The 27,471-nt window shown below is 27.8% G+C and overlaps 4 protein-coding genes across 4 annotated transcripts; 1 reads left to right on the top strand and 3 right to left on the bottom strand.

The window, feature by feature from the left end:
* Window positions 1-6,053: 6,053 nt before the first annotated feature.
* Window positions 6,054-18,020, bottom strand: LOC112685920 (elongator complex protein 1). Its single transcript, XM_025557975.1, has 17 exons — window positions 17,228-18,020; window positions 17,032-17,171; window positions 16,695-16,971; window positions 16,524-16,638; window positions 10,647-10,732; window positions 10,016-10,160; window positions 9,636-9,954; window positions 8,957-9,575; window positions 8,657-8,882; window positions 7,539-7,709; window positions 7,276-7,472; window positions 6,983-7,123; window positions 6,859-6,916; window positions 6,651-6,784; window positions 6,446-6,576; window positions 6,260-6,284; window positions 6,054-6,172 (listed from the first exon to the last, which is right to left on the bottom strand). Exons 1-17 carry the CDS (start codon window positions 17,922-17,924, stop codon window positions 6,105-6,107), a joined length of 3,549 nt encoding a protein of 1,182 aa, XP_025413760.1. The 5' UTR covers window positions 17,925-18,020; the 3' UTR covers window positions 6,054-6,104.
* Window positions 10,970-14,689, bottom strand: LOC112685927 (DNA-directed RNA polymerase II subunit RPB2). The gene is made up of 2 exons (XM_025557987.1): window positions 11,374-14,689; window positions 10,970-11,307 (listed from the first exon to the last, which is right to left on the bottom strand). Exons 1-2 carry the CDS (start codon window positions 14,616-14,618, stop codon window positions 11,019-11,021), a joined length of 3,534 nt encoding a protein of 1,177 aa, XP_025413772.1. The 5' UTR covers window positions 14,619-14,689; the 3' UTR covers window positions 10,970-11,018.
* An 89-nt stretch (window positions 18,021-18,109) lies between the features above and the next one.
* On the top strand, window positions 18,110-22,639 carry LOC112685935. The gene is made up of 7 exons (XM_025558000.1): window positions 18,110-18,403; window positions 19,744-19,942; window positions 20,057-20,175; window positions 20,275-20,662; window positions 20,728-20,807; window positions 21,512-21,932; window positions 21,998-22,639. Exons 1-7 carry the CDS (start codon window positions 18,280-18,282, stop codon window positions 22,536-22,538), a joined length of 1,872 nt encoding a protein of 623 aa, XP_025413785.1. The 5' UTR covers window positions 18,110-18,279; the 3' UTR covers window positions 22,539-22,639.
* Window positions 22,640-26,803: 4,164 nt separating this feature from the next.
* LOC112685942 (trimethylguanosine synthase-like) lies at window positions 26,804-27,427 on the bottom strand (the record flags this gene model as incomplete). Its single annotated transcript, XM_025558015.1, is given in 1 exon segment — window positions 26,804-27,427. A coding segment is annotated over 1 exon segment (370 nt), but the record flags the coding sequence as incomplete, so codon positions are not given.
* Window positions 27,428-27,471: the final 44 nt, after the last annotated feature.

Here is a 27,471-nt window from a genome sequence, read left to right as displayed (position 1 = left end):
ATTAAGTTAAAACGTTAAGTTAATTTTAATTAAGTTAATTAACTCGTTACTTTTTTTACAAATTAACTTTTAACTTAAGATACTTTTAACTTTTAATTTACTGTTTTTTAAGATTAACGTGTTAACTTTAAGTTAATTTTAGTGCAAAGAATAATGCAAATTATTAAATGAGGTTTTTAGTATATTTATAATTTACTATTTAATATGAATTTCCTGTAGACGAAAATAATATGAAAAATAACTTTAATAGTCATTATATGGGCTATATTTTATCATTATATTTTTATAACATTGTTATTGTATAAACACTATAAACTCATGGAAATCCTAAGAATATTCTGTGAAAATAATAAATACCATGAGTGTCGATGGGAGATTAATCACAAAACAACTGTAGTATAATTTCAAATTTAATTTCATTATTAAAATTGTAAATTGATTTGAGTATGAGTATAGGACTTAGATTTATTTTAGAAAATTAGTTTTTTTTGATAGCTAGTTAATACTTTTATGTATCATTTTAAATTTCCCTGGTAATTTTCTTGAGCGCAAAAAAAAACTAATACCATGTGTGCAATTTTTTATTTTTCCAAATTAGAAAATTTTAACTTTAAATTAAGTTAAGTTAATTTTTTCAGAGTTAACTTTTAACTTGACGAGTTAACGAAAAAATATAAGTAACTTTAAATTGAACTTAACTTTATTATTTCAAAATAACTTAACGAGTCAAGAAAAATCGTTAACTTGTCCAGCCTTGCTATTTTGTCTGACTGAGCCATCTATGTATATTTCAGTATAATCTTTACATATATCATTAATCTGATAGAAATATTGTCCACATATTGTCACGAAGTACAACACACAAATTAATAATTTAAAATTAAATTAAATATATTAATAATAATAATAATAAAAAAAATACAACAAAACAAATTCAAATTTATAATGATAATGATAATAATTTAAGTTGTATAGTATTTTTAAAAATAACTATATGTGTTATAATTAACATTATTAGTATTAAAATAATAAAAAGAAAACAATAAAAGAAACACTAATATCAAATGACGGTAGCAAAAATATAGAAAAGTAGAAAGGTCACGAAGACGGCTAAAAGCAAACAAGCGCTGCCGTCGCTCATCGCCGACTCCGAAAACTGGTTCGATTAATCTATCGATTAATGCCGATAATTCTATCAGGCATCCGATTGATAATCGAACAAATGGTGATACCAAGACAAAGGGGTGTAACGGGTGAGATCGCGATATTCGTGCGACATGCCCGTGTCAATATACTGGATGCTGTAGAGATTTTCGCAAGTATATTAATCTCTGTGCTGATGTTTACTTCAACTATCTAAGGTAGGATTATAGCTTTTTCTCTGGTAACAAATCTGTTGTGGAAGAAATTATTTTTTTTTTTAGATATCTTTCATGCTTTCCATGATTTTAGTTTATTAAATACTTTTTAGGAAGCTTTTAAAATAAAATTTTTTAGTCTTCGGGTATAAAACAATGGTATTCCGACAATAATATAAATGCTACTACATAAACTTGATTTCAATACACTCATAGACATTTTTAAACCTATATTTTGAATAGTGTCTTACATTTGGTGAGTATTGGTTTTTGTTTTGTAGAATGAAAAAAAACCATCCATACAAGATTCTTGTTTGGAGAGGATTAGACCTTTGTATACTTGGAGTAGTGGTTTGAAGGCAGCCCTTTCCAAATTCTGTAGCATTATCATACCCTTGACGATATTCCATAAATATTTCTACAAAACGTCCCCTCCATCTGCATATCAAACACTACTTGACATTTTTAATCAAATATTTAGCATTCTGGGTACATGCCAACCATTTGAAATACGCGATGACTATCCCGATTCCCAAGCCTTGGAAAATCAATTTTAAAACAAATGGGTACAATACCATTTCAGTGCTCAACACATTGTGTAGCATTTTTGAAAAAAAATTATAGACATACGATTGTCTTAGTTTTAAAAAATATCTAACTACCTTTCCCCCCTCCCCACAATACTATTTTCTTCAATATATAAGCCCTTTCAACTGTTTTCGTTACTTATAAGCTGAAATAAACGAATCTTTTAAAAGAAGACAAGTATTGGGTTTGGTATCATTAGATATCTCTAAAGAATATGTAACACTATATGGCATTTTCACATAATACATGAACTGCAAAACATATTGATCAACAGAAAAATATTTAACTTCATTGTTTCTTAACCGATAGAACCTTTACAATCAAGTAAATGGACGTTTGTCTCAAATATATTTGCAAAAAAATAGTGTTCCTCAGAAATCAACCTTGTCAATTAAACTTATTTTTATAGCAATTAATAGGATAACCGAGGCCACTAAATTCCTAGTTAAGAGCTCTCTCTTTGCAGATGACTTAAATATATTTTACCGGTGGGGAAACCTACTCGGCACGCAAAAATCATTACAAGAAACAATAAATACTCTACTAAACTCGACTCATAAAACAGGATTCACCCTCTCAGCCGAAAAATCTCAGAATAAATCTATCACAAGAAAAAAACCCCCTTATCGATATTAATTTATAAATCGGAAATACTGCAATCCAAAACAAAATTTCCTTAAAAATATTGGGAGTTACTTTTGATATCAAAAACACTTGGACAGACCACCATGCTTAGGATTAACATTTTAAAATCTCTCTCCCACATCTTGGAGAGCTCATTCCAAATCCAAACTAAACGATTATCAACTATAGAAATGAATAATGGGGCGCATGCGTACATTAAATATATTATATACGCGTCGTGCAGAGCACACAAGCTCTTAAAGAAAACATGTTACGTAAAAACGTATGTTGTAGCAGTCGGGAACGTACATGACTGATAGCGTACAACAAAATCTCAAAGTGCCACGAGGCAGACACAGGCTTACGCAACAAAGGCTAGATGGTTAATTTGTAAGTTTTTGGATACCTACTAACAAATAGTTTTGCTTGCCTACGTCGCATAGACGTACAGATAGCAATACCAACAAGACATTCGTTATTATATTATGTACGTACAGTCTGTCGGTAATGACTCTAATGTCAGGTCTTGCCTCGTTTCCCGCGGTTTCCGTGCGAAACATTCGGCAATTTAATTATGCATAATGTGAACAATATTCGTGTTTTCTAAGGGAACATAGTAATTTATTAGTAATTTGCACACCAACATTGGCCATATAAATTCGCACTAAATGTCTAAAATGCGGGGGAGGGAGATAGCAAATTATGTTTGAGCACAACCATATCGAGTTATTTACAGGTTTTATATATATATATATATATATATATATCATTGAAGTTAGTGTAAAACACTCAAATTAGATAACAGAGTTGATTAAAAAATGTTCGGATTAAAAGTATGGTATACTCGGCAGAGAAATAAACAAAATATAGGCGTATAATATTTCAAATTCCATAGAAACTGCGAGTATAATAATTAAAATAATTGTGAGTTTTTTACATTTACAAGTACTTACGTCTGTTGAAGGCATAATATAATGCGGGTAACGGCAAAGATATTTTATGCAACCTCTCCACCAATACGAAAACACAGACTATGTCATAAACAATAATATTCTACAAGTTAATAAAATAAATATTTCCCCGGATATAAAAATCATAATTTGACAGATGTACATTTTACAATCATATTAGATATACTCCACGCAAAACGGTTTTCCAATCGATTTTGTGAACGTGTAAGTTCACGGAGTCAGTCCACGACCACGTTATCCGTTGTCGAATTAAATTGAAATTCCAAAACAATGCCAATATAGTTAAATAAGTAGGCACCTAGTTGGCAAGAATTTGTAAGTCCAATTTCAAAGTTTTCACAAAATTAATAAAACCAATGTCGATCGTTATGAGAAACAGAGCAAAGTTCACGAAACCTCCTAACGTACAGTTACCGTCTAAAATACTGTTTGTATCTCACACTTTAATTTGAATATGAGTGTAAAATTAATGAAGATATACAGACAACCGATTTTCTAATTAGATTTTAATTATGTTTCTTTTGGTAAAATCGTTATTTGCAATAATTATAAATGGAATGCAATAGGTGAGCTTTATACAGATGTAAATTTATACCATTGAATCAAGATCGACCGTAAAACAACAAAAAAAAACATTTAGATACCAACCGACTATGCCTACAGGTAAATATCTATATCTAATTTCCCCTTGTCATATAATAGATTAAATAAGTTATAATATGAAGAGAAATATGTATTTATGTCAGTCGTCGGAAAAATCATAAATTCATTTTTAAATTATGTTGTTATAAAACATGTATTTGATCAAAGGACGAGGAAACCCCTCGGATATTTACTAGATACACATAAAATGAGTTTCGGCGCCGTTCAAACTTCTTTGAATCAATCTGCGCACACGAATAAGAGGCTTGTTCTCTTCTCTAACGACCCCGGCCGTTACCGATTTACGTCTAAATATTTGTTTGGTCTAACGAAGCATGCGTATGATAAAAAATATGCACGTTAACGTTTCTATAACCCTCGTTTTTCCAAAATTTACCGAGCGCTAATATCAAAGCATGTACGCCTGTAAAAGAGAAAAAGAGACACTTATTAATGTGATTTTACAATCGGTAGCAAATCTGACGACTGCATGCTGGGAATTCTCAGATATTATATAAGAAAAAAAAAACATTAATATGGAGTAACTCCTGAAAAAATGAACCTGAGATATGTCTACTCTAGTGAGTAGTATTAAATAAACAGTTCTAGACCCCCGCGAGCCCCACCCCGCACAATCGTCTGCCCGCTAACATCCACTCCGTGCTAAACCGCCGCCGTGTTAACCTAACGCAAGCCGCCACCGCCGCCTTAACCTCGCACAAGCTGCCACCGTGTTAACCTTTCTTAAACTAATCTACCTTCCCCTAATATAAGACCTCTCCCTCTAATATAATAGTCGCTGAGTTAACCTATCGTTAGCTAACCTAATTTTCCCTGCCCTCTCCTGATATAAGACTCCTCCGTCCCATGTGCGGCTGAACTGAGCTAACGCGAGCCGCCGCCGTGTTAACCTATCGCGATCTATCCTTATCTGTACATCCGTCTCTTATCAGACTTAATCATACCATCCCTCCACCCCTCCTGTGACCCCACCGATATATATATATATATATATATATATTTACTAATAGGATATATTACACCAAAACATTGCACTTTATTTTTCCACATTTAGTTTTAATTATTTATCATGGTAGCTGTTACGTAACATACGCGTATGATTCCAGATAGTGTAATAACAATAATAATAATATTATTTTCCGACGAGATAATTACAATCGTTTTACCCTACACCTCCCATGCTTGCATAGATAATATACTTTTATGCACAGGTCTAAATCATTTCACACATATGATATACCTATTATTTGTCTCGTTCATTTTATCATTATTGTGTGATTTTCGAAAACATAACATCTGGTTTTAATGTGATTAACTTATAACCACTTATTTATTGTTAAGAAAATATGAAATTTACTGGTACAGGCGAGCATGCGGTACGCTAAGGCTAATAATCTAAAGATATCGGATTACAATCCTGAGGAGCATGACTCGTGGATTATATATCAAGACTTTGCGTTAATAATATAAATACTATAAGTTATGCCTATCGTGAATAATTGTAATATGGATATGTTAATAGGTAATAACTTATATTGGTGGGCTATGTCCCAATTTATGCCGCTCAGTGGCTTTAAGTGGGTTGAGCCAACACTCGATTATTAGTAACCCAAAAAAGCAGAATTGAAATATAAAGCCTGCACAAAGTTATTGAGTGTTTCCACTTATCGTGATCACACTGTATGTATATAAATATACATATAAGAGAAAAGACAAATTGAAATAAAAAGTCATATACTTGCTTCACTTAAATTCACCATTATTATATTAATACACAATTAAATTCATAATATACATAAGTATACAGAAAAAACTGATTTAAATATTTCATATTAAAAATAAAGCATCCATATAAATATTAACGAAAAGTATATATTTATAAGACATTATGATGAAAATATTATTCCAATATGGATAGTTTCCAACTTTTATCTGGTACAATTTTCAAAGGACTCAAAAGAATAGCATCTGAAAAATAAGCACACAATAACTCATTTATTTAATTATACATTGGTTTTTAATTTTTAACAAAACAATATTAATATTATTATTTACCTTCAATAATTTGTTCAATTTCATTCTAAAAATAAAATAAAAATAGAAATTAACAAATTTCTTTATTATTTTTTATTTTTTTATTTTATTTTTTTTCTTTATTAATTAAATACTATTTTTTTAATTAGTTCTATACATCTATGAACAATATTTTAGTTTAAAATATATTATTAATAAATAACTTACAAAAATAGGCCAAACAATAGACTTATGATTAAGTATGGTAGTTTGAAAAGATTCCATTGCCGTTTGCAGATCACAACAAATATTTAATTCTTCTAATTTAACAAGTAAGACACAGATATTTTTTACATCATCTGTTAAAACATATATATATATATAATTCAGTAATTCTTTGATTTATGCAAATATTTTAATTCAAACTAATTACCTATCAATTTTTCAATTTTTTCCATTATTTGTTTCAAAGTCAAAACAATAGTAGGTTCTTCTCGAAAATTGCCTTTTTTCAAATTCCACATTTTACGTTGTTGTTTTCGAGCACTTCTGCAGCTAGTGCGAGTACTGTAATTAAAATTATATTACTAATGATTTATTGATTTGCTTTATAAATAAATTATATTAGGAAAATATTATACCTTGAAGAACGATAAGATGAAACACTACTAATTTCAGAACTTGTATCATTTAAGTTATCTAAAAAAATATATATTAAATTTATTAATTAAAAATATAAATACTAAAAGTTATACTGAATAATACCATAGGTGATTGATACACTAGAACTTTCATTTCTAACTTCAATTAAACGTTTCACTAATGTAACAAAAGTATCATTTTGTGAATTAATCTCAGAAATAAGATTTTGAGCAGTGCTTAAACAAGTTGACTTTATAAGATTTTCTAAAAAACAAATATATATATATATGTATATATATATATTATTAAAAAAATATATTATGTATACAAATATAAAACATGAAAAAATTATAAGAGCATAAAAATAATTACATAGGTAAGTTAAGCAGTTTTATAAAAAATTATGAAATATATACCTAACTTTATATCAAGTATTGATCTGGATCGAGCTAAATACAGTGCATGAATATAATCTTGAGCTTTTATACAATATTCTACAGCTAATTTAGTATCTTTCAACTCAAATTCAGCAAAATCTGCAGCTTCTTTAAATTTTTGTGTTGATGATAACATGGATAAAATGTTTTTTCTAATTAGATTCATTTCAGCATCACTAAACAACAATATAAAATAATAAACATACATAATTTTACTATCATAATAGAAAAATTATAGTTACTCAAAATTTAGTTCATAAGACAGCTCTATAGATTCTTTCCAAAATCCCGCTTTTAAATAAGAATCAACAGCTTTATTACGTTCAGTACTTCGATTATACATTAATGCGGCCTGTTTGTAATCAATTTTAGAATATAAAAAATCGCCAAAATATTTTGCGATTACTTTATACCTATAATAAAACAATATATTTTACTTTCAATATAATTAAAAGAACTTTTTATAGTAGAGTATTTTAAATAAATATAATTTCAATTAATTGTTTATTCAATATCATATTTAAATTTTTATATAAGCTAGAATTTTATTAACGATAAAAATTATTTTTTAAAGAAAGTAATTAAAATTAAAATTTTAAATAGGAAATAAAACAGTAGTTAAAACAATAAAAATACGAAAAACTTCAATAACTGGACCATGTTATTGCGACATACAGAAAAATATAGTATACTACAATTAATGATTCCGGGTAAAATATTTGGAAGAAGAAACCGAGGAAGACCGCTTTTCTAGGATGGACAACCTCAGTAGGTGGTTCGTACAATTACAATATCATTATTCAGAACAGTCATTAATAAAAATCAAATAACTAACATGATTGCCAATGTTCATTAATGAATACAACATACAAAGAGAATAGGGTAATAAAGATATATAGTTTTTGATTTCTAAACAAATGTTTTTAATACCTATATCCCTGTTATGTATGTCTGTCAATTATTGAATAAATAAATAATTTTATAACAATGATATTATAAATAAATTCATACTAACCAATATTAAAATATTGGTACCAAAATACGAATAATTTATTTTTAATTAAGAATGTTAAATTTATTTAGATTTTTACAAAAATGCATTTAAAAGTAACTAAATTTCTTTATACAGCAGTATTAAGGTTTAATATTTAAAATACAATTGGAGACTGGGAATTTAATATATTTTCAGAGTAGGCTTACCTAATGTTTATTATATATCATTTTACTTATTTCATATATTATACTTATCATTTTACTTTTTTTAATTTTATATTAATTTTTATATTATTATACCATTGTATACTAACAAAAACATATTTTCTATTTAAAATAAAGTATAATATTTTTTCATGTTACTTACTCATTTTGATTTTTATTGAATAAAGTTAATGCATAAGAATAAAGGTTGTTATCAATAATATATTTTAAACAATCGTCAAATTGTCCTCCACAAAGAATTAAATTTTTTATGGCTGATTCTTTATTTTTTAATTTATCATCAATTGTAAAACGCATGTAATGATATTCCATTTTTTCTAATTCTCTTAAAAATGGTACATATTCTTTTGGATCAAGCTGTGAATTATCTAACGGTACAATATAAATATAAATCAAATAAAATGTATAAATTATTATGAAGGATAAAATAATAGACCCTTACTTATAATTTTCATAGCCATTTCTAAATTATACTCAGCAAGTGAGGCTTTGTATAATTTGTCTACATCCACTAAAAATAGTAAATGCTTTAAATAGTCATTATTTAGAGATGCAAGATTTAAAGCTAAATCAAAACGTTTTAATTTAACAAAACATCCAAGTAATGGAAAAGCATATTTGTTTGTATCAAGTTTGTTTAACATATTCATTAAATGTGAACACACAGTGAATACTTTATTATTTAATTCTTTTACTTTATTTTGTTGGAACTGAGAAGCATAAACAGTGTTCAAATAATTTTTGTCTTCTAATTCAGTAATAAATAAACTTATCCAAGATGAATCTTTTATTTGGACGACAAATTCATTCAAATCCTCAATAAACTTTAAAGGATCTAAATCACATATTACATTAAGGTTTATACGTTCCTTACGTAGAAGATCAAATGCTACAAAATATTTTCTTTCTCGAAGAAGTTCAACAGCTGACAAAATTGTTAGAGGTCTTGGTCTAATTGTTTCTAAGTTACCTCTTGGTAATTGTAGTATAACTGAATTACCAGTTACTGTTAAAATTCTTGACCCAGATTCAACTCGCCGTTGATATTGATCACCAATATCCTGAAATAAGCGTAATTTATTCTTTTTTTTTTCAAAAAAATTATTATTATTTAATATTACTTTGGTAGGTTGTACATTATGCGCTATAAGCCTTTCATTCAATGTGGCAGCTAACACAAATGGATAACGAATACAAAATGATCCTACATTGTGTAGAATCACTTTATCATTTTCAAAAAGTCTTTTTGATACACCAAGAGCATATATTTTATTGTTCATTATACTTGTATATGTACACTCTTCGGGCAAATAAAGATAAGAATCAATTTGATCCATCTCTTCATTCCACAATAATACATGTCCATTTGATAATTGAATTAGAGCTCCATTTTTATGGTTCAAAATACCAACAACAGATTTTTCCACAATGTACTTAGTTCTAAAATCAATTAATAAATCTAAGAACATATTTTAGTGAAATAAAATTATTTAGAAGTTACATGTCTTTGAAATCATTATCAATTTTAGCAACACACAGGTGATGAATATCCCCAATTTCTGATAAACTAAATGCGAGGGTATTTTCATTTAACCAAAACCAATGGTTTACTAATCCAGTCATGTTTGGCAAACTGTTAATAGTTTCTATGAAAAAAATAAAATTAAAATATAATATATACACATAACAAATTTAAGTAAAATATTGAAAGATTTGCATACCAAATAAAATTATTTAATAATCAATCTAAAAAACTAATAGCTTTTGTTATTAGTTTTTGATTTAATATTAGATAACATTTTTATACATCATTAGTATACAAATTATGAAATAATACTATTAACTTACTAACACAATTACTGCCTTAAAAATAATGAAAATATGTAAATATTTATTATTTGAATACTCGTAGTTTAACTTCACATATTTTATCAAGTTTAAAGAACAATTACTATTTTTATTTAGTTTATAATTTTTTTTTTTCATATTCATTACATAAAAAAAAAAAATATATAAAAAATCAACAGAATTTGTTTATTTGATATTAATTTAATATTCTCAACTATCATTTAAAAAGTAATACAATATTTTAAACATAACTTAAGATAAAAACAATTATATAAATGACTTACTATTTTTGATGTACGATCCTTCTCTATACTGATAAAAATGAACACTCCTATCATTAGTGATGACACAAATATCATTTCCATTTTTACTAAAAACATGCAAAGATTTAATAATTTAAAAACTATTTTTTCTCTGTCAATAGGGATATCAAATTAACAATTAAAGTATTTGGTAAATATAAAAATTGAAATATACTTTATTAATAATTAAATCTAATTTCCATACAAAAGTCATATTATAATAATTGCAACATTTTTAATATTGACATTTATTTAGTACAATAGTATTATATTAAAATACATTATCTTAAATTTATAAATAAAGTAAAATACATATGAAAAAGTTGGTATTTTCAGAACTATATGAAATATAATTTAATTAGTAACCATAAGTCTAGGAGCAATATTCATAGACATAAGTTCTTGGAATAATAACTTTGCTGCATATGGTAATTTAACTTGAGAAATTTGTGTTTTATTTTTACAGCCTTTACATTCAAAAGTGTTATTTCTTAAATTTGCAATGGCAATCAATCCACAGAAATTACATATATGTATACGGTAAGGGTCAGACACTTCAAACAAACGTTCACGTAAAAATTGAGCAGCTCCATGGGCTATTTGACAATCACGTTCCATTTCTCCAAAACGTAAACCACCATCCCTAAAATCAACAAATTATTAATAAATAAAACAATAATATAAAATCCACTTTAAAATGTAATATTACCTTGCTCTTCCTTCCATAGGTTGTCGAACTAATATTTGAACAGGTCCTCTTGCCCTCGAATGTATCTTATCATCTACCATGTGCTTAAGACGTTGATAATAAGTAGGTCCCAAGAATATTTGGGCATTGATTTTTCTTCCAGAAAAACCATTGTACATAACTTCATTTCCTCGTAAATGATAACCATATTCTTGTAACAAAGTTGAAATTTTTTGTACATTAACAGCATCATTAAATGGTGTAGCATCACCAATTTCTCCTTTATTTGAAGATACTTTCCCTTGTAAGCACTCGATTAAATGTCCAATTGTCATACGAGAAGGGATAGCATGTGGATTTATAATAATATCAGGTGTTATACCTTCACAAGTAAAAGGCATATCTTCTTGTCTGTACTGTATTCCACATGTTCCTTTTTGACCATGTCTTGAAGCAAATTTATCACCTATTTGAGGTATTCTTTCAGAACGAACACGAATTTTACAAAATTTATAACCTTCTGAATTTAATGTTAACAAAACTTGGTCGATGAGACCAGTTTCACTGTTTCTTAAAAATGTACTGCAATCTCGTTTTGAAAATTTTTTGGTAGTTCCTTCAAGCTCATCTTCATTGTCAGGAAGTGTCATTGTCTTACCTATAATAACATCATCACCAGACACCCTGAGACCAGGAGAGATTATACCATCATCATCCAACTTATCATAAATAGCATTTCTCATTCCTTGACATGACTGGCGATTAGGTTTTTCAAATACTTCTTCTTGATCTCCAATTCGTTTTGATTCAGAATCTTTATATGAACGGAAAAACACAGATCTAAAGAATCCTCTTTCAACTGCAGAAGCATTTAATATAACACTATCTTCTTGATTATATCCAGTGTAACATAAAATAGCTACAATAGAATTTATACCGGCAGGAAGTTCTCTAAATCGTAAATATTCCATAGATCTTGTTGTAACAAGCGGTTTATGTGGATAATATAAAACATGAGCTAATGTATCCATCCGAACATGGTAGTTGGTAATGTAAACACCCATTGCTTGTTTACCCATAGCACTTTGATACGTATTCCTAGGACTTTGATTATGATCAGGAAATGGAATAATAGATGCACATACTCCCAATATCATAGCAGGATGAATTTCACAATGTGTATAAGTTGTACAGTAAGCATATTCTTTTTCTTGTCTTAAATCATCAGGTGACATAGCAATCATAGTGGTTTCTTCTTCTAAAGTATCAATATATTCAACAACACCATTTGAAACAAGTACTTGCCATCCATAGTTGTTATAATCACGTTCTTTTAAGCTATCAATATGGCGTTTCTTTAATAATAATTTACCATTTTCAACAATTAGTAATGGTCGGCAAATACGGCCCGCATCTGTGTAAATTCGAATTTCACGATCTCGTATATCACGAATAATACTAACTTCACTTACAATAATATCCATTTGACGTCGCAGTTTTCTTAAAGTACCCATTAATTGTTCGGGATCACGATGAATACCAACCCAACATCCATTTACAAATATTTTAGTTGCATCTACAATAGCTGAAGGAGCAATTTCTTCTAAATTTTCCATGCTCCATTCTTCTAAAAATTCCAAAATTGGTGAAGGCTGGGAACCAACCGATATGTATGCCATCAAAGCAAGATTTTTTACCAAGCCAACTGCAGCACCTTCAGGAGTTTCAGCTGGACATAACATGCCCCACAGAGTATTATGCAATTGACGAGGTTTTGCTAATTTACCATCACGACCAATAGGAGAATTAACACGTCTTAAATGTGATAACGTTGAAGCAAATGTCAGTCTGTTTAATACCTGAGATACACCAGCCCTTGCTTGATGAGCCTTTTTCTGATCACCCCAGTTTCCTGTAGCTAATGAATATCTTAAACCATCTGTTATTAGTTTTGTTTTAATAGCTAAGTCTAGATTAAAATCTTTTCCACGATCAATGAACTTTTGAGCATACATACGCACTTCTTTCATTAAGTTTTTGAATAATCCTCTAAATAAAAATGCCAACAATGGCCCAGCCAAATCTAAACGTTTGTTACCGTAATGATCTCTGTCATCTAATTCACGTCTACCAAGTGAAGCCAAAAGGAGACGATGAACCATATAACCCAAAAAATATGCCTTTTTAGTTTCACAAAAATCAGAAACACCAACATGAGGCAACATTTCTTTCTGTAGAATTTCTCTAGCGTATTTAATACGTTTTTCTTTAGTTACTCCAGGTCTTGCTCCACGAGAACCAATAAAATTTAATGCAACATTTTGTTCTTGTATTACAAAAGCTTCATCTAAAGAAGGTTTTACCATTTCCATCATTTCTGGATCATCAAAGTCATAAATAATATGTTCCAAAATATCACGATCTGCCACAAATCCTAAAGCTCTAAATACTATCATAATAGGTATTTCTTGTTTAATGTATGGTAAGATAGCTATTATCCTTTGACCGATGGCAGATTTTTTTATGCTTTGACCACCACGTGCCATCATATTAACCCAAAGAGTAGAAGTCGGACGAGAAGAATGTTCTAAACAAGATCTTATTTCAGCCTTGAATGCATACTTTCCATCTTTCATACTAAATACATATACAGTATTTGTAGCCATTTTTTCTTGAGCTATCAGGACTTTTTCAGAACCATTTATAATGAAATAACCACCAGGATCTAGTGGACATTCATTTAACTCAGTCAAATCACGATCATTCAGACCAAACAAAAGACAATACGTTGATCTTAACATTATAGGTATTTTACCAATAAAAGATTTAGAATGTTGAGTAACAACTGGCTCTTCGCCATCTTTGATTACAGTTTTTGTAATATCTACATATAAAGGGGCAGAATATGTTAAATTACGCAACCTAGCTTCATTAGGCATCATAGGAGATGGTGAACCATCTTTTTCCCAATGAGTAGGTTTCGATAAATAAATCTGTTCAAACTTAATGTGATATTGTGTAGGAGTATCAATTTCTCCATGCGTATGTTGTGATTCTGCATGTAATTCAATTTGGGGCGAATCTTCAACTATACGTTGCACAGACATTTGAATGAATTCATCAAAAGAGTCCAATTGTTGCCTAACCAAACCTTTTTCATCGAAATAAGAATTAATCACAATCCAGCAAGCTTCTTGCCAAAGTTCGCTAGAAATTTCTTCGGTCTCCTCTTCTTCTTCATATTCATCATCTCCCATGTCATACATATTGTTAAATTAATTTCTTAACTTCTTCAAACGAAACAAATAATTTATGCACAAGTTCACCGTTAGAAAAATATAACACTAAACACAATATTAAATTTTATATAATCTTTATATTATCATAATATTATGTGTAAACGATTCCAAGGAGTATATATACTTTTATAGGTTATATTGTTGATCAACAGCAACAAATAAACGCGGTTTTATTTTAAAAATACAATTAATTATTTTAATAATAAAATTTAACTATATGAAACACACAATTAAATACTAATAAATATGTATACTTTATAGTCTAAGTTTATTTTGATATCGTTAAAAACAAATTTAATATTTAGGCCAAATTATAACTATAAGAGTTTATTAATGATATTACTTATAAGTTATGTGTGTTTTAAATGTATACAATTATGTATGGAATAAAACTGATAAGTAAATGGTGAAGTTTATAACTTTGACAAAAAAAAACTTTGGTAGAAAATTAATTATTTACTTAAATAACAACTTATAAGATAATTATGTATGTATATAAAATATTTATTTTATACTTAAGTTTTTTTTTTTTTTTAACATTATTTTATCCTTTTGGTTTCAATATTTTTTTTAATTTATAAAAGTTATCACAACAACAACAAAAATAATTATAAAGAACTGAACTCTTTTTAAAGGTTTTTATTTTAAAATTTTTTTTTAATCATAAAGTAATTTAAATATTACAATTAAAAGTACTTTTAAGAAACCGTCAGAATCCACCAAATGTGCCTTATACTCAAGACACCTCATAAAACCCCTCCAAAATCAAAACTTTGTTAGAAATGTGATTCATTATTTTTATAATTATCTGTTCGTTTTTTTGAAAATCATAAAATAAGAAATAATAAAAAACTATTTACAATAGCATTAACAATACCAATTAGTTTGGCTACTTGCGAAAGAAGTTTCAGTGCAATGAAAAAAATAAAAACTTGGCTAAGGACATCATTTGTTGAAGATAGGTTCAGCGATCTTTCATTACTATTTATTGAAAAATATAAAAAGCGATGATATTTTGAATATCTTTTCTGATACAAATAGATATTTGTCATTAAAATAAATTATTTATTATTTTTAAATATACATAATTTAGTGTTTTTTTTTTAAACTATTTAAATATATCTATATTTTTAATAGTAATACATTTTACTTGTGCATAGGAAGAGGGTGTGGGGGCAAAGTCCCAGCAGGTTATTTAACATTGAATTATTAAAGCCTCCCTAAAAATTCAACCAAATGTCCGTCTATGGTAAAGCTTGCTAAAAATCTAACAAATTAATTTTCTAAAGCTTGAAGCCACAACTTAACCATAAAATATGTAAGTCTAAATATCTAAATATTAACAAATTATTTTGCTATAGTAATTTATTCTATTTAACAAAATCATATGATTGTTAAAAACTTTTGAATATTGAAGGTTTATAAAATTGTAATTATAAGTTTATAAAATTATACCTATTGACTAATGAGATACTTATTATTTTATCACAAATATATATATATATACCATGGTATATATATACCATATAAGATAATTTATATTAATATTTAAATTAATTTTTTGTATATTTTAGCTTTTTTAAAATTAATTACAATGGCTCTGAAAATATTTATATTTTAGTGTTTTTTTTTATATAGCTATATTCTTAGAATATGATACTTAATGTGAAAATTAATTTTAAATTGAAACTTAGATGTTTTAATTAGTTATTAAATAGCTTAGCCAAAATAGTGGAACATTTACTAGCTCCACATGTGTATAACATTAAAAAACACAAATTAAGTTTAAATAACCAAGATATAGATTATGTATAGATACAAGTACTTTTACAACCACAAATGAAATATAAAGTTATAAAATATTAATCTTACCTTGAATCATAAGGTAAATATAAAACACTATCAACAGGAGAGTCAAGGATTAACATCACATCAAACATTGGAGGTGGTATAATAACTTGTTTGAATGGTGTTAATAATACTGAACCTAAAAATAAATCATACTTTAAAACTCAGAAATAACTATAATAATAATTATCTTACAATTATCTATAACAGCAATCCAATCTAGAGTTCCTGGACTGGATTTACACAAAGTGTCAGTCCAATGTAGAGTGTAATAAACACCATTAGAGGTAACTAATTGTAAACTGTTGTCTGAAAACCATTTAGCTGTAATTATTGTGTGTTCAATTGTCATCCATTTTTTAATTTGCCATTTATAGTTAGTGCATGATAAAAATAATAAATAATTATTATTAGAATCAAAACATTGAATACACAATATTGAAGAATCATGGTTCCACATTAACTGTTTTACCTGTAATTTAAAAACAAAAATTAAACATAAATTTTTCCTTTTTTAAATATTTCTACTAACATTGATGGTAGATGGAATTGCAAATTCTCCATGTTTAAGTCCATTTTTTTCCATAAAACTAATAGAATATACTCCGTTTGAGTGCTGAGGAAATGATATTAGTTCTTTAGTAGTTTTCCAACTTAAAACAGCTTGTACTCCTAAAAAAAAATTACAAATTTACCGCAAAACTCTAAATAGGAAAGGTCTTATATACCTGAAAGAGGTTCGCTTATATTCTGTAGAACTCCATCTTTATTGAATATTTTTATAGATCTTAAATTTGTTACTTTATTAAAAAATCCAATTGCAAACAATAGGCCATCAGATCTCCAACAAATATTTATTGAGTCATCTGCATCATCACCATCTCCAATAACTTCTTTAACCACTCTTTTATCTTTTCCTTCTGATCCATGAAATTGAGTTTCTTTTTTACCCCAGCCAACATTGACCAGTTTATTTTCAGCAAGAGTTACCTCAGCAATATTGAAATTTTTCAAGACTTCAAAACACTCGGTCATTAGAGTTACATGATTTTGTTTGGTCAATATAATAAAACGCTCAGCATCTGGACTGCATAATATGTCAACAACTGCATCTTCGCATGTATATGCAACTTCGGCAATATTCTCATGTATTAACAATACATCACCATTAGAACAACCAACAACAAACGAATCCCACGGTGCATTGTACACATAAGACAATATTTTAATATCTTCGTTGCCTGAGTAAATTCCTGTTTTCGATAAGTCAACTACTAGTTGAGGTTGATCATTTATGTGTAAACGCCAAACAGCACAATTGGAAGCATAACAAAACTCACAATTATTAATAATCAGGGCCGATGTTGCATCTTTTAATTGTTCGACACGCGTCACACAAGACTTGTGTAGTTTTAGATTTTTCATTGTGCAGAGGATACCAATAAAAAATTTTCAAATTTTAAATTATAGTTATTATTCTCGTACAAGCCTTATCAAACGAGTAACACGTGAAATCATTTAGCGACTGCGCTACTAAAGTAAAGATAACATGAACACCATTGATAATGAGGCGATTTTCTTTTTCCTTTTTCCATCGATTAGTGCGTTGTGTTGAACGGTTGATTCATATCTATGTTTACTTAGTTTTGGTTAGAAAGAAGTTATTTTCGTTTTTTTTTTTTATTCAAAATTTTAAAGACATTATCCGTATAACCCTTACAGGTATTTGTATTTTTACCGTGTGCCTTAGAATCTTAGTGTAGCCTCACTGTTTCTAAGTATGGAGAACTATACGGCCAGAAATACTGATACACCTGTATATTCTGAACAACTGTTTTTTAAGATCAATAATAAACAAGTTGTATTTAAAACGGATAAGCGAACTGTTGAAAAAATTAAAGATGGTATGTTTAGAAATTTGAAACATTAATAATTTTTCTTAGGTGTAAATTAAGTTTCATAAAAATGTATTTGGTTTTATATCACATTTGTGCCTTCATAATTTTGCCTATAGATGTTTAGACTTAAATTTTCAATCCTGTAAAATAAAAATTAAAAAAAAATACATACAATATTATTAAATCTAAATTTTAATTAAGTTAAGAAAAAAAAATTATTTAACTATTATTTAAATAAATACTCATTTATTATATATTCACATTTAGTAGTTGCCTGTAATACTTGAGTACCTATATATATAATTTTTAAAAATTTAAATATTCTATCACAACTATATATAAAAATATACAGAACTATGATTTTTTTTTTTTAACATGGTCTAGATAAAAATTACGAATGCCATATAACTTGAGTATAAATGTGTTATTTTACTAAATAATTTTATTTATACGTACTTTTATAATGAATATAACTAAATTGATGATAAGATAATTTTTTTTTTATATTTGAGAAAATATAATTAAGGATGAGTTTTTCAAAATATTTAGAGAATAATTAGAAAGAAGTATGCCCCTTGTTTTAAAACATGATGCTTAAATATCCCAGTAATTATTAATCTCTTCAAATGGTATTGTAAATAAATAAATTATATTCTGGAGTGATGTAAATGTCTTTATAGGAAGTTAAGATACTACTTCAGTTTAAACTAAATCACGATTCTTAAACTTTTTTATCCACGGAACGTTTATTTAAGTAGTATTTTTTTTTTTTGAAGCTCAAGAAATATTTAATATAAAATTTTATTTGCCTATGTTCTATGAAGCATATTACATATATAAGAGGAAATTCAAAACAAGATAATGTATATTTAATATTATATTTATATACAATATACCTGGTGGGGTAACATTTGGAATGGAAATCCATATTATTTAAAATTAAACAATTATATTTTTTTGTTGGGGTTTTAATAGTATTTATACACATATTGGTAAATTATATTTGATTAGATGGAGTCTTGTTTAAATATATATGCTCGTTGTTCTAAGTAACAATCAATAATTGTAATATTATTACATTTTTATGGTAAAATAAATAGAGCCCTAGGGAAACCCCAAGGGCTCAACATACAGAATTATTATTTTCACTATTACTTATAGTTGATAAAATTAAGTTGAGTTTGAAAATATTCTATAGTAATTAGTGCATGAAACATGAATTAAGAAGTTTCCATATTTTAGCACTTAGAATATTTCATACATTTATTCAACAAACTATATACTAATTTACTTTATATTCTTGTTATTATTCAATTATATTAATATTATTACCATTTTATTATTAGAGGAAGTTTTGATGAACTACTTAAAAGCCATTATTAATTCACGAATGTTAGTGTCAAATGGTCAAAATTTAATTAACTACCCAGTTAATATTACAAAAACAGATTATTTAGATTTGTCTAGTTCATATATTGAACTAGAAGTTTCTAATATTGTACAAGATGATGGTGTTGAAGAGCTTCACTGTGTTCTTTTAAATGAGTATGTACTAGCAATTAATATATATTATAAGAGCATTTTAAATAATTTCCTAATATTTTTAAAGTTGTAAAATTTGTATCAAATAATATGTACAATTAAATTGTGTTATTTTAGTGGAACTTCTAATAATATTAAACCTTCCATTGAGATTAAGCCTGTTGTTGTAAATCAAACTACTGCTGAAACAAGTTCGTGGAATGATATAAATGAAGCATATTTTCCAGATAGTAATAGTAAGAAATTTTTGTTTTGTTTTATAAAATCAAATTAAAATTAATAAATAGAATTTAAATAAGTTTTAGTTATAATTATGATTAATAATTTAATTTTAGTGCCGGCTTTAAAATGGTCAACTGAAATGACATCTTTATTGATTGCATTGCGTGGTAGTCTTAATAAAGAATTTAATACAGTGAAGTATAAATTTAAATTATGGGAACTGATTGCACGAAGAATGAGTAGTGGTATTCCATCTGTAAAAGTAACTGCTAAAGATTGTGATGATAAATGGAGAAATATAGCAGCTACATATCGAAAAAATATAGAAAGAATTAAATATATGGGAGATTTCAGTGTACGATGGGAACATTTTAATGCTATGGATGAAATACTCAAAGGCACTGACGAATTAAAGAAACCTGATGCTTTTATTGAGGTAGACAAAATGATAGGAACTATGAATAAAAATGTTGGAGCTGATCATTTTGATACAGAAGAAGAGTATGTATATTATTTTTATGATAGAAAATTGTATTGTTTATTTTATTATGTGAATTTGTTTTCAGTAACAGTGAAATAATGGATATGGATTCAAAAGATGACATGGATTATTTTTTTTTGACTTCAACTACTAATGCCAACAGTGGTATTTTTAATTAATGGATAATAATTATTTTTAGTCTTTTTAAATATATTAAGGAAATATTAATTTATTTCTGTTTTGGTTTTCTCCCTCTTCTTTATCAATTGCCTAATAACAAATATTAGCTAATAATTAAAATAATCTATTTGACAATAAAGTTGATAAGAAGAATGTAATTAGATTGTACCTATAATAGGTATATAAGTTAAGGACTAATTAAACTAACTATTGATATTTTTTTCATTTTATTTTTCAATAATTGATTTTGGATTATTAATTTATTACAATCATAATGATCTAACAACAAAGTTAATAAAGATCATTTTTTTTAACATGAATAAGAATTATTTAAAAATTAATATTGTTTTTCTTTCCCTTTTTATTTAAATTTAAAAAATTATTCTGATTTCCTTTTATTTTCTTACATAAAGAAATTTTGATTAATTAAGTTAATAAATTATATAAATAATTGAAGTTTTTAAATAAACTCTTATAAACTGACAAAAATCATCTCTATAAATATATAAAATTAAATTTAACAATTATTGTCCAATTTGTCAAATGGTTTTATATAATTTTAAGGTTATTATTATAATTATTATTTATTCTTATTCATCAATTAATTTGTTATGAAAAAATGTTTGAGTATATGTATTATTAGTGACCATTTTGATCTTATACTTAGTATTACATATATTTTCTTATAGAAATACGACTATGGACCCAAGAAATGATCCTCCTTTTATTTTCATTACGGCGTAATATGGCTGATCGTTTTGACCATGCAACTAAAGAAACTGAAAAAGACCTTTTATGGTATGATTTAGTTACAAAGATGAACAAAAGTCTTGGTACAAATGCCGATATTGAATCCTATGAAGCAGAATCTTTATGGAATCAATGTGTTGAACAATATGAAGAAAACTTAGACAAACTAAAAACTCAAGGATCCCAAGATGTAAAATGGCCTTATTTTGCTATTATGGATCAGATGTTGGGAGGAACAATAGAAATTCCTGATATTAGTCATCCGCGACCTGGTGAAGAACTGGTTCCTGTATTCATGCAGGGTTTATGGAAACAATCTGATGTACGAGAAATGTTAAATAATTACAAAACAGATACAAAGTAAGTTTAAATATATAAACACGTAAAATTAAATATTTTCCTACAATCATTTATATGGATTTTAGTGTGGAGATAGACGAAGACTCAGATGCTAGTGATGAAAGTAACATAGAAACCAAAAAAGGAAAAAAGTGGCACCCAGAACTTATACGTAAGCTTATAAATTTACGTACTGATGCAGAAAATGAAGTGAAAAAATGGGTTCGAAAACCAAATTCTATATGGCCTGTTGTTTTAAAGAAATTTCGCCGTATTGGAATTGTTATGCTGACTGAACAAGATTTAGAAAATAAGTGGAATAGCTTAGTAAGATCATATAATCGCAGAGTGTCAGGTATAAGTAAAAAGTCAAAGACACATTGGCCGTATTTCTATGATATAAAAAGTGTAATGAGTATTGTTGGAAACGATAATACTTGTTCTGAAACACCAACACATGATGACAATAAATCAGATCAACCACCTGAATGGTTTCTTAGTTATATGAAAAAAAAAGAAGTCGCTGATGCATACAAACATGAACAATTGAGAAATATGCTGATTAATATACAGCGTAGTCAAATGGAAAATAGAAGATTGATTCTTTCAATTTTTAAAAAATTATAAGCTTCCTAGTCAAATATGTTCATTTTATGTTGATGTAATTTTATAAATATATACCTCAGTATATATTATTTTTTATTGTTACAAAGGCTGATGCTTAAATTTAAAAAAAAATTATTTTAATTAAATTTATATTAATATTTTTTATTACATGGTTAAAAGAGAAATCAATAATTCAAAAAATGACTTAAAAGTGAAATATATTATTTTGTATCTCATATATTTTATAAAACTCTAAATTGTTTAATTTTAATTAAATTTAGTTAGTAATGTGATAGTCTAATTTATTAATTTTGTTAAAATTGAAGTTTGTATTTAATCAGAAGATATTTAAAAAATTTTTGTATGTGAGTTTTATATCTTTATTTACTATAACTGAATTAAATATATTTAATAAATATTAATGACGGATTATAATTTTTTTGAGGTCATTAAAATATAATAATAAGAGTGATAAATTAATGGTGAAGTAAAAATTGTAACAAACCGATTAAAAAAGGTAATGAACCATTGGAACTGCTATTAAATTATATTTATATTGAATTCTTATTTTATCCAAAAAAATATTTATGTAAAGTTGGATTGATATTACTGCAAGATTTTATTGTTTATGATTAGAGCTCGAATTTTTATGCGCTAAAAAGTATCAAAATATGCCATATACTCAGTCAAAATTGTAAAAATAGGCAAATATGCAACAAATATGTATAACTTATGAGATTTGTTTAGATTTGAATATTATAAATTATTGTTTTAAAGTTGGTATAAAGTGTGAGTGTTTAATATTTTAAATAAAAAAATGATGTCAACATTTTTAAAATAAAGGATAATGTATTATAAGACAATTTGTTAATAAGCAAACAATAATTTTTATTTATAAACTATTCTGTTGTCGAAACCATTGGTCAGAAATTGTTTCATTAATATACAGTTAATGCATTACACAATTAGTTCATAAACCATAATATGTATTATACGCTTGGGTAGGGTATATATATATATATATATATCAATAAAAAATAATAAATCCCTATTTTCTTTGATTCACATGCCCCTTTAACAGTAAATTAACAATTACTTTATAACAAAATACCTGCCAAAGTATTCTATAAATCAATACAATTTCATTGATGAACATTAACATTGACTCCATAAAGCTTACGCCCTTTACCAAGACAGCTCAATAATTTTAGTGTCCATGTGATGCGAATTAATATGGCCAAAGGCGAGGTTGATGGGTTGTCGATTTCATGTTACACAAAGTTAGTGGATAGCAATTCAAAAATGTGATTTAACGGAACATTATAAAACAAACACCGAAGTAGGTCAATGGCTTAAAATTTGTTTTGCGTTAGTATTTTTAGAGTGAAGATGTTTTCAATCTTTTTACGAATAAGTTAATGTCAATAAAACCTGAAAACTTAAATGTTTTGCAATTTGCAGATTATATTTTAGAAACTTACTAATCAGAAGAAGCATTATTTCCACCAAAAATATGGGCTCAATGTAGTGCTGAATTGAATTTAACTAATAATACATGTGAACACGTCATAAATATAACCAAAAGTTGTATTATTTATACATATATTTATTATATATATTTGTCAAATTACAAGCTATACGCTAGATTCGGCCGTATACCCACGTATCGTCAATTTCTCATAAGCTATACGCCATGGATAAAAATAGCGTATTGTGTATACACCGTATACCCCATTATACCCTCCAATACAACACTGCCTACATTAAATTAAACAGTATTAACGAACCTAATTATTTAGGAAATTCTGCATCAAAAATACGTCAACAATATTTAACTAACATAATTTCATTATTCAAAGGATAAAATATCACCAAGATGGAATTCGTAAAGGCAGCTTCTCATCACTACAAATCAATATTTTAAAATAACAATTAGCTCATCACTGCAAATAAAAATATTGATTTTAAAATATAAATGAAAAAAAAAATAATTTTTTTGGAAGATAATTTGAACCGCCTCCTCGTGGTTTCATAATTGATTTAAATATAAAATAATTTTTTAAAAATATTATTTTTAAATACAATTTGGATCGGTGGAGTTTACATTTACGATAACGGTAAAATAATAAATAAATAAAACGTACCGGTGAAATTTACATGAAAAAAAGGTCCAATCAGTGGAATTTACATGTACCCAGTGATACAAAATACCAACTGGCTACTACATAGTTAAATAATTTAATATTTATTATACATTCACATTTAACTATTTAGATATATGAGTATATATGTTACCGGAAAAGATGACAATCAGTCCGTGTTGAAAATGACTAGTCAATAACGATAATGCCTGATTTAGTAAGGAATTAATGTCAATACCTAATCATTGATAACAATTACTAATACAAGAAGGCATTGATAATAACATTAAAAATTAATTTAATATATTTTAATACTTATTAGCTATTTAGGATAAATCATAATCTTAATCTTTATTGTTACGTGGTATATTACACTTGGAATTATATAATCTAGTACAGCGGTACCCAAACTGTGCTCCGCGAAGCCTTTGGTGCTCCGCAATGGTTTGCCTAGGGCTCCGGTCGTAACACCACAACAAATTTAAAAAAATGTTCGTCATTTAAAATTAATATATATTTCATGAAGACTTGAAAGTTCCATAATCAGATCGATCACCGATAAAGCGGTGTTGATATTTGTTTGAATGCGGATTTATAATATTGCTAATATAATACGGAAATGTTGATAAAACTACGAAATATCCAACATTGCCTAACCTTTCCAGTAATTGTCAATAATGACTAGAATATACTGACAATTCTTGAATTTTCATCTTTTCCGGTAATATATATAAAGTATTTTATACATTCTTTATTTGTATATGATTTTTACGGTAAATTGTAACAGGCGTTAACTGCAACTTTAATCTTTTTACCTTTTTACAAATTTTACTCAAAATAGTTAAAAGAGTTTAGGTTATAATATTTACTAATATATAATAAATACTAGTATATACCTACCTACAGGTTCTTTTATTTTACGCATGTTGACAGACATGATTTGCATTTATACCTATACATACATTTATACATTAAATTAATTTTACCTTATTATTATGCTAAAAGAGATGTTTCTATATAGGTAAATTGTTTGTTACGGTTTGGTAAAATACATATTACGGTGTAATGTTAACACGGTTTTTACTCGGAGAAAAATTAAATCCAGTTTCAACTCAACAATCGGGATTCGAATTAACATTGAAATGCGATAAAATTGATTAACCATTTTTGCCTAACAAGAGAAAAAAATAAAACCCGGTAACCAAAATCCGAACTTTTTATATTACCAAAAAAAATTAGCACCAGGGGCGTATTTAGGGGGTGATATGGGTGTTAAAACACTCCCCGTCGACCTTATTTTATGGTATTTCACCAAATTGTAAACTTTGATTATTTGAATAAACATTGTATACAACTTGTAGGTTTTACATATGCTGTCTTAATGTAATCATTTTCATTTATATTAATACATGGAATTTATTTATTTATTTCAGGGGAGGGGGCAGAGGCTCTACTTACCATAAGTCTAATAAATTTTGAAACACCCCCGTTAAATGAATCCTGGATACGCCACTGATAAGCACAACACATTCAATTTGCTTATGGCCTGACATCCAACGATTTTAATACAATTAGAAAAGTAATACATAGAAGTAGATGTAAAGTTGTTTTTTTTTTTTTGGTAAGTAACATAATTTAAGTACACTTGGTTTTAAATACATCTGAAACTGTAACTTCAAAAAAACGAACCGTTTGTTTTAATAAATGATCAAGAAAAAAATGTTATTTTTTCTTGTAAGAGGTATAAAAATTAATGTAGTACAAAAGGATGAAAATATAAAAAAGTGAAAATTGTTATAAAAAAAGAGAAAAATTGGTAATATGAAAAAAATAAATATGTTATAACAATGGTAAAAAAGAAGAAAAACCCTGCGAGAGGAAAAAACCAAAAAAATTGACAAATTAAATTAGGTAGTTAAAAAAGTAGTTCCATTCAACAAAAGGTACAGAAAAAATATATATAAAAAAATTTATAAAATATATAAAAATGTATAAAATAATGTAAAAAATGTATAAAAATGAATAAAAATTTATAAAATGTATAAAAATGTATAAAAATATATGAAATGAGAATGTTCTAGATCACGATGTCTTCCATCTACTGCCGATTAAACATGCGATTACGCATATGGTCTCTGTGGCGTTACTACCGACTTCGGATTTAATAGCACTTCGAAGACGGTCGGTTCGATCGCTCCCCCGCCATCGTTCAATCTCTCTAGGTACAGAACGGCGTTTAAGGAGTTCTTTACTCCTCAATGCTGACGTGTTTGATCTCCATGTGCCCAAAACTCTCGACACTTCACAATCTGAGACATGTGGATGGTTTTGGGTACGTGGAGAACGACTATGGGGGCGATCTCACGTGCCACGCCGAGAATGCCGGCTAGTCCACCCTTCTAATGGCTGCAAAAATCTTTGGCACTGAACCTCTGGTTTCGATTCCACGGCAGCGAGGTGATCACCGCGTCGGACGTCACTCTGGATAGCGCCGCGAAGCAGTCGCCGACTCGAAACTCAATGAAGTAGGCGACTCCGAGCTCCGGAGCCTTCCGGTGGGCCAAATGTATTTTGGCTGGGTCGTTGTCCACGGCGATCACCTTTCGATACGTGCGCGCCAGCCGAACGGCCAGGCGGCTGAAGCCGCAAAACGGGTCAACGATCGTGCCGAAAGCGCACCACCGGGCCATGTGCGCGACCAACACGTCCGGGCACACGAGAAAGGACACCGAGAAGTGCAACTTGTCGGCAACAGGTCGTCGCTGGAACCGCCAAGCAGCCGGTTTCACCACGGCGTCGTGGGGGGGGGGGGG

This window comes from Sipha flava, unplaced genomic scaffold (genome assembly GCF_003268045.1).
Source record: "Sipha flava isolate LNK unplaced genomic scaffold, YSA_version1 107_pilon_pilon, whole genome shotgun sequence".
Classification (NCBI taxonomy): domain Eukaryota; kingdom Metazoa; phylum Arthropoda; class Insecta; order Hemiptera; family Aphididae; genus Sipha; species Sipha flava.
This window is presented reverse-complemented; position numbering and strand designations above follow the sequence as displayed.

What these genes read in the sequence shown, in the direction of transcription:
- LOC112685920 (XM_025557975.1), bottom strand. Translation starts at nt 17,924, where the DNA reads ATGAAAAATCTAAAACTACACAAGTCTTGTGTGACGCGTGTCGAACAA. An exon ending in GATAATGATTTCAAAGACAT is followed by an intron (nt 9,955 to 10,015) that starts GTAACTTCTAAA and finishes AATTGATTTTAG; the next exon opens with AACTAAGTACATTGTGGAAA. An exon ending in TCATCTTATCGTTCTTCAAG is followed by an intron (nt 6,785 to 6,858) that starts GTATAATATTTT and finishes TTTTAATTACAG; the next exon opens with TACTCGCACTAGCTGCAGAA.
- LOC112685935 (XM_025558000.1), top strand. Translation starts at nt 18,280, where the DNA reads ATGGAGAACTATACGGCCAGAAATACTGATACACCTGTATATTCTGAA. An exon ending in TGTTGAAAAAATTAAAGATG is followed by an intron (nt 18,404 to 19,743) that starts GTATGTTTAGAA and finishes TTTTATTATTAG; the next exon opens with AGGAAGTTTTGATGAACTAC. An exon ending in CATTTTGATACAGAAGAAGA is followed by an intron (nt 20,663 to 20,727) that starts GTATGTATATTA and finishes ATTTGTTTTCAG; the next exon opens with TAACAGTGAAATAATGGATA.
- LOC112685927 (XM_025557987.1), bottom strand. Translation starts at nt 14,618, where the DNA reads ATGTATGACATGGGAGATGATGAATATGAAGAAGAAGAGGAGACCGAA. An exon ending in CCTATGGAAGGAAGAGCAAG is followed by an intron (nt 11,308 to 11,373) that starts GTAATATTACAT and finishes TGTTGATTTTAG; the next exon opens with GGATGGTGGTTTACGTTTTG.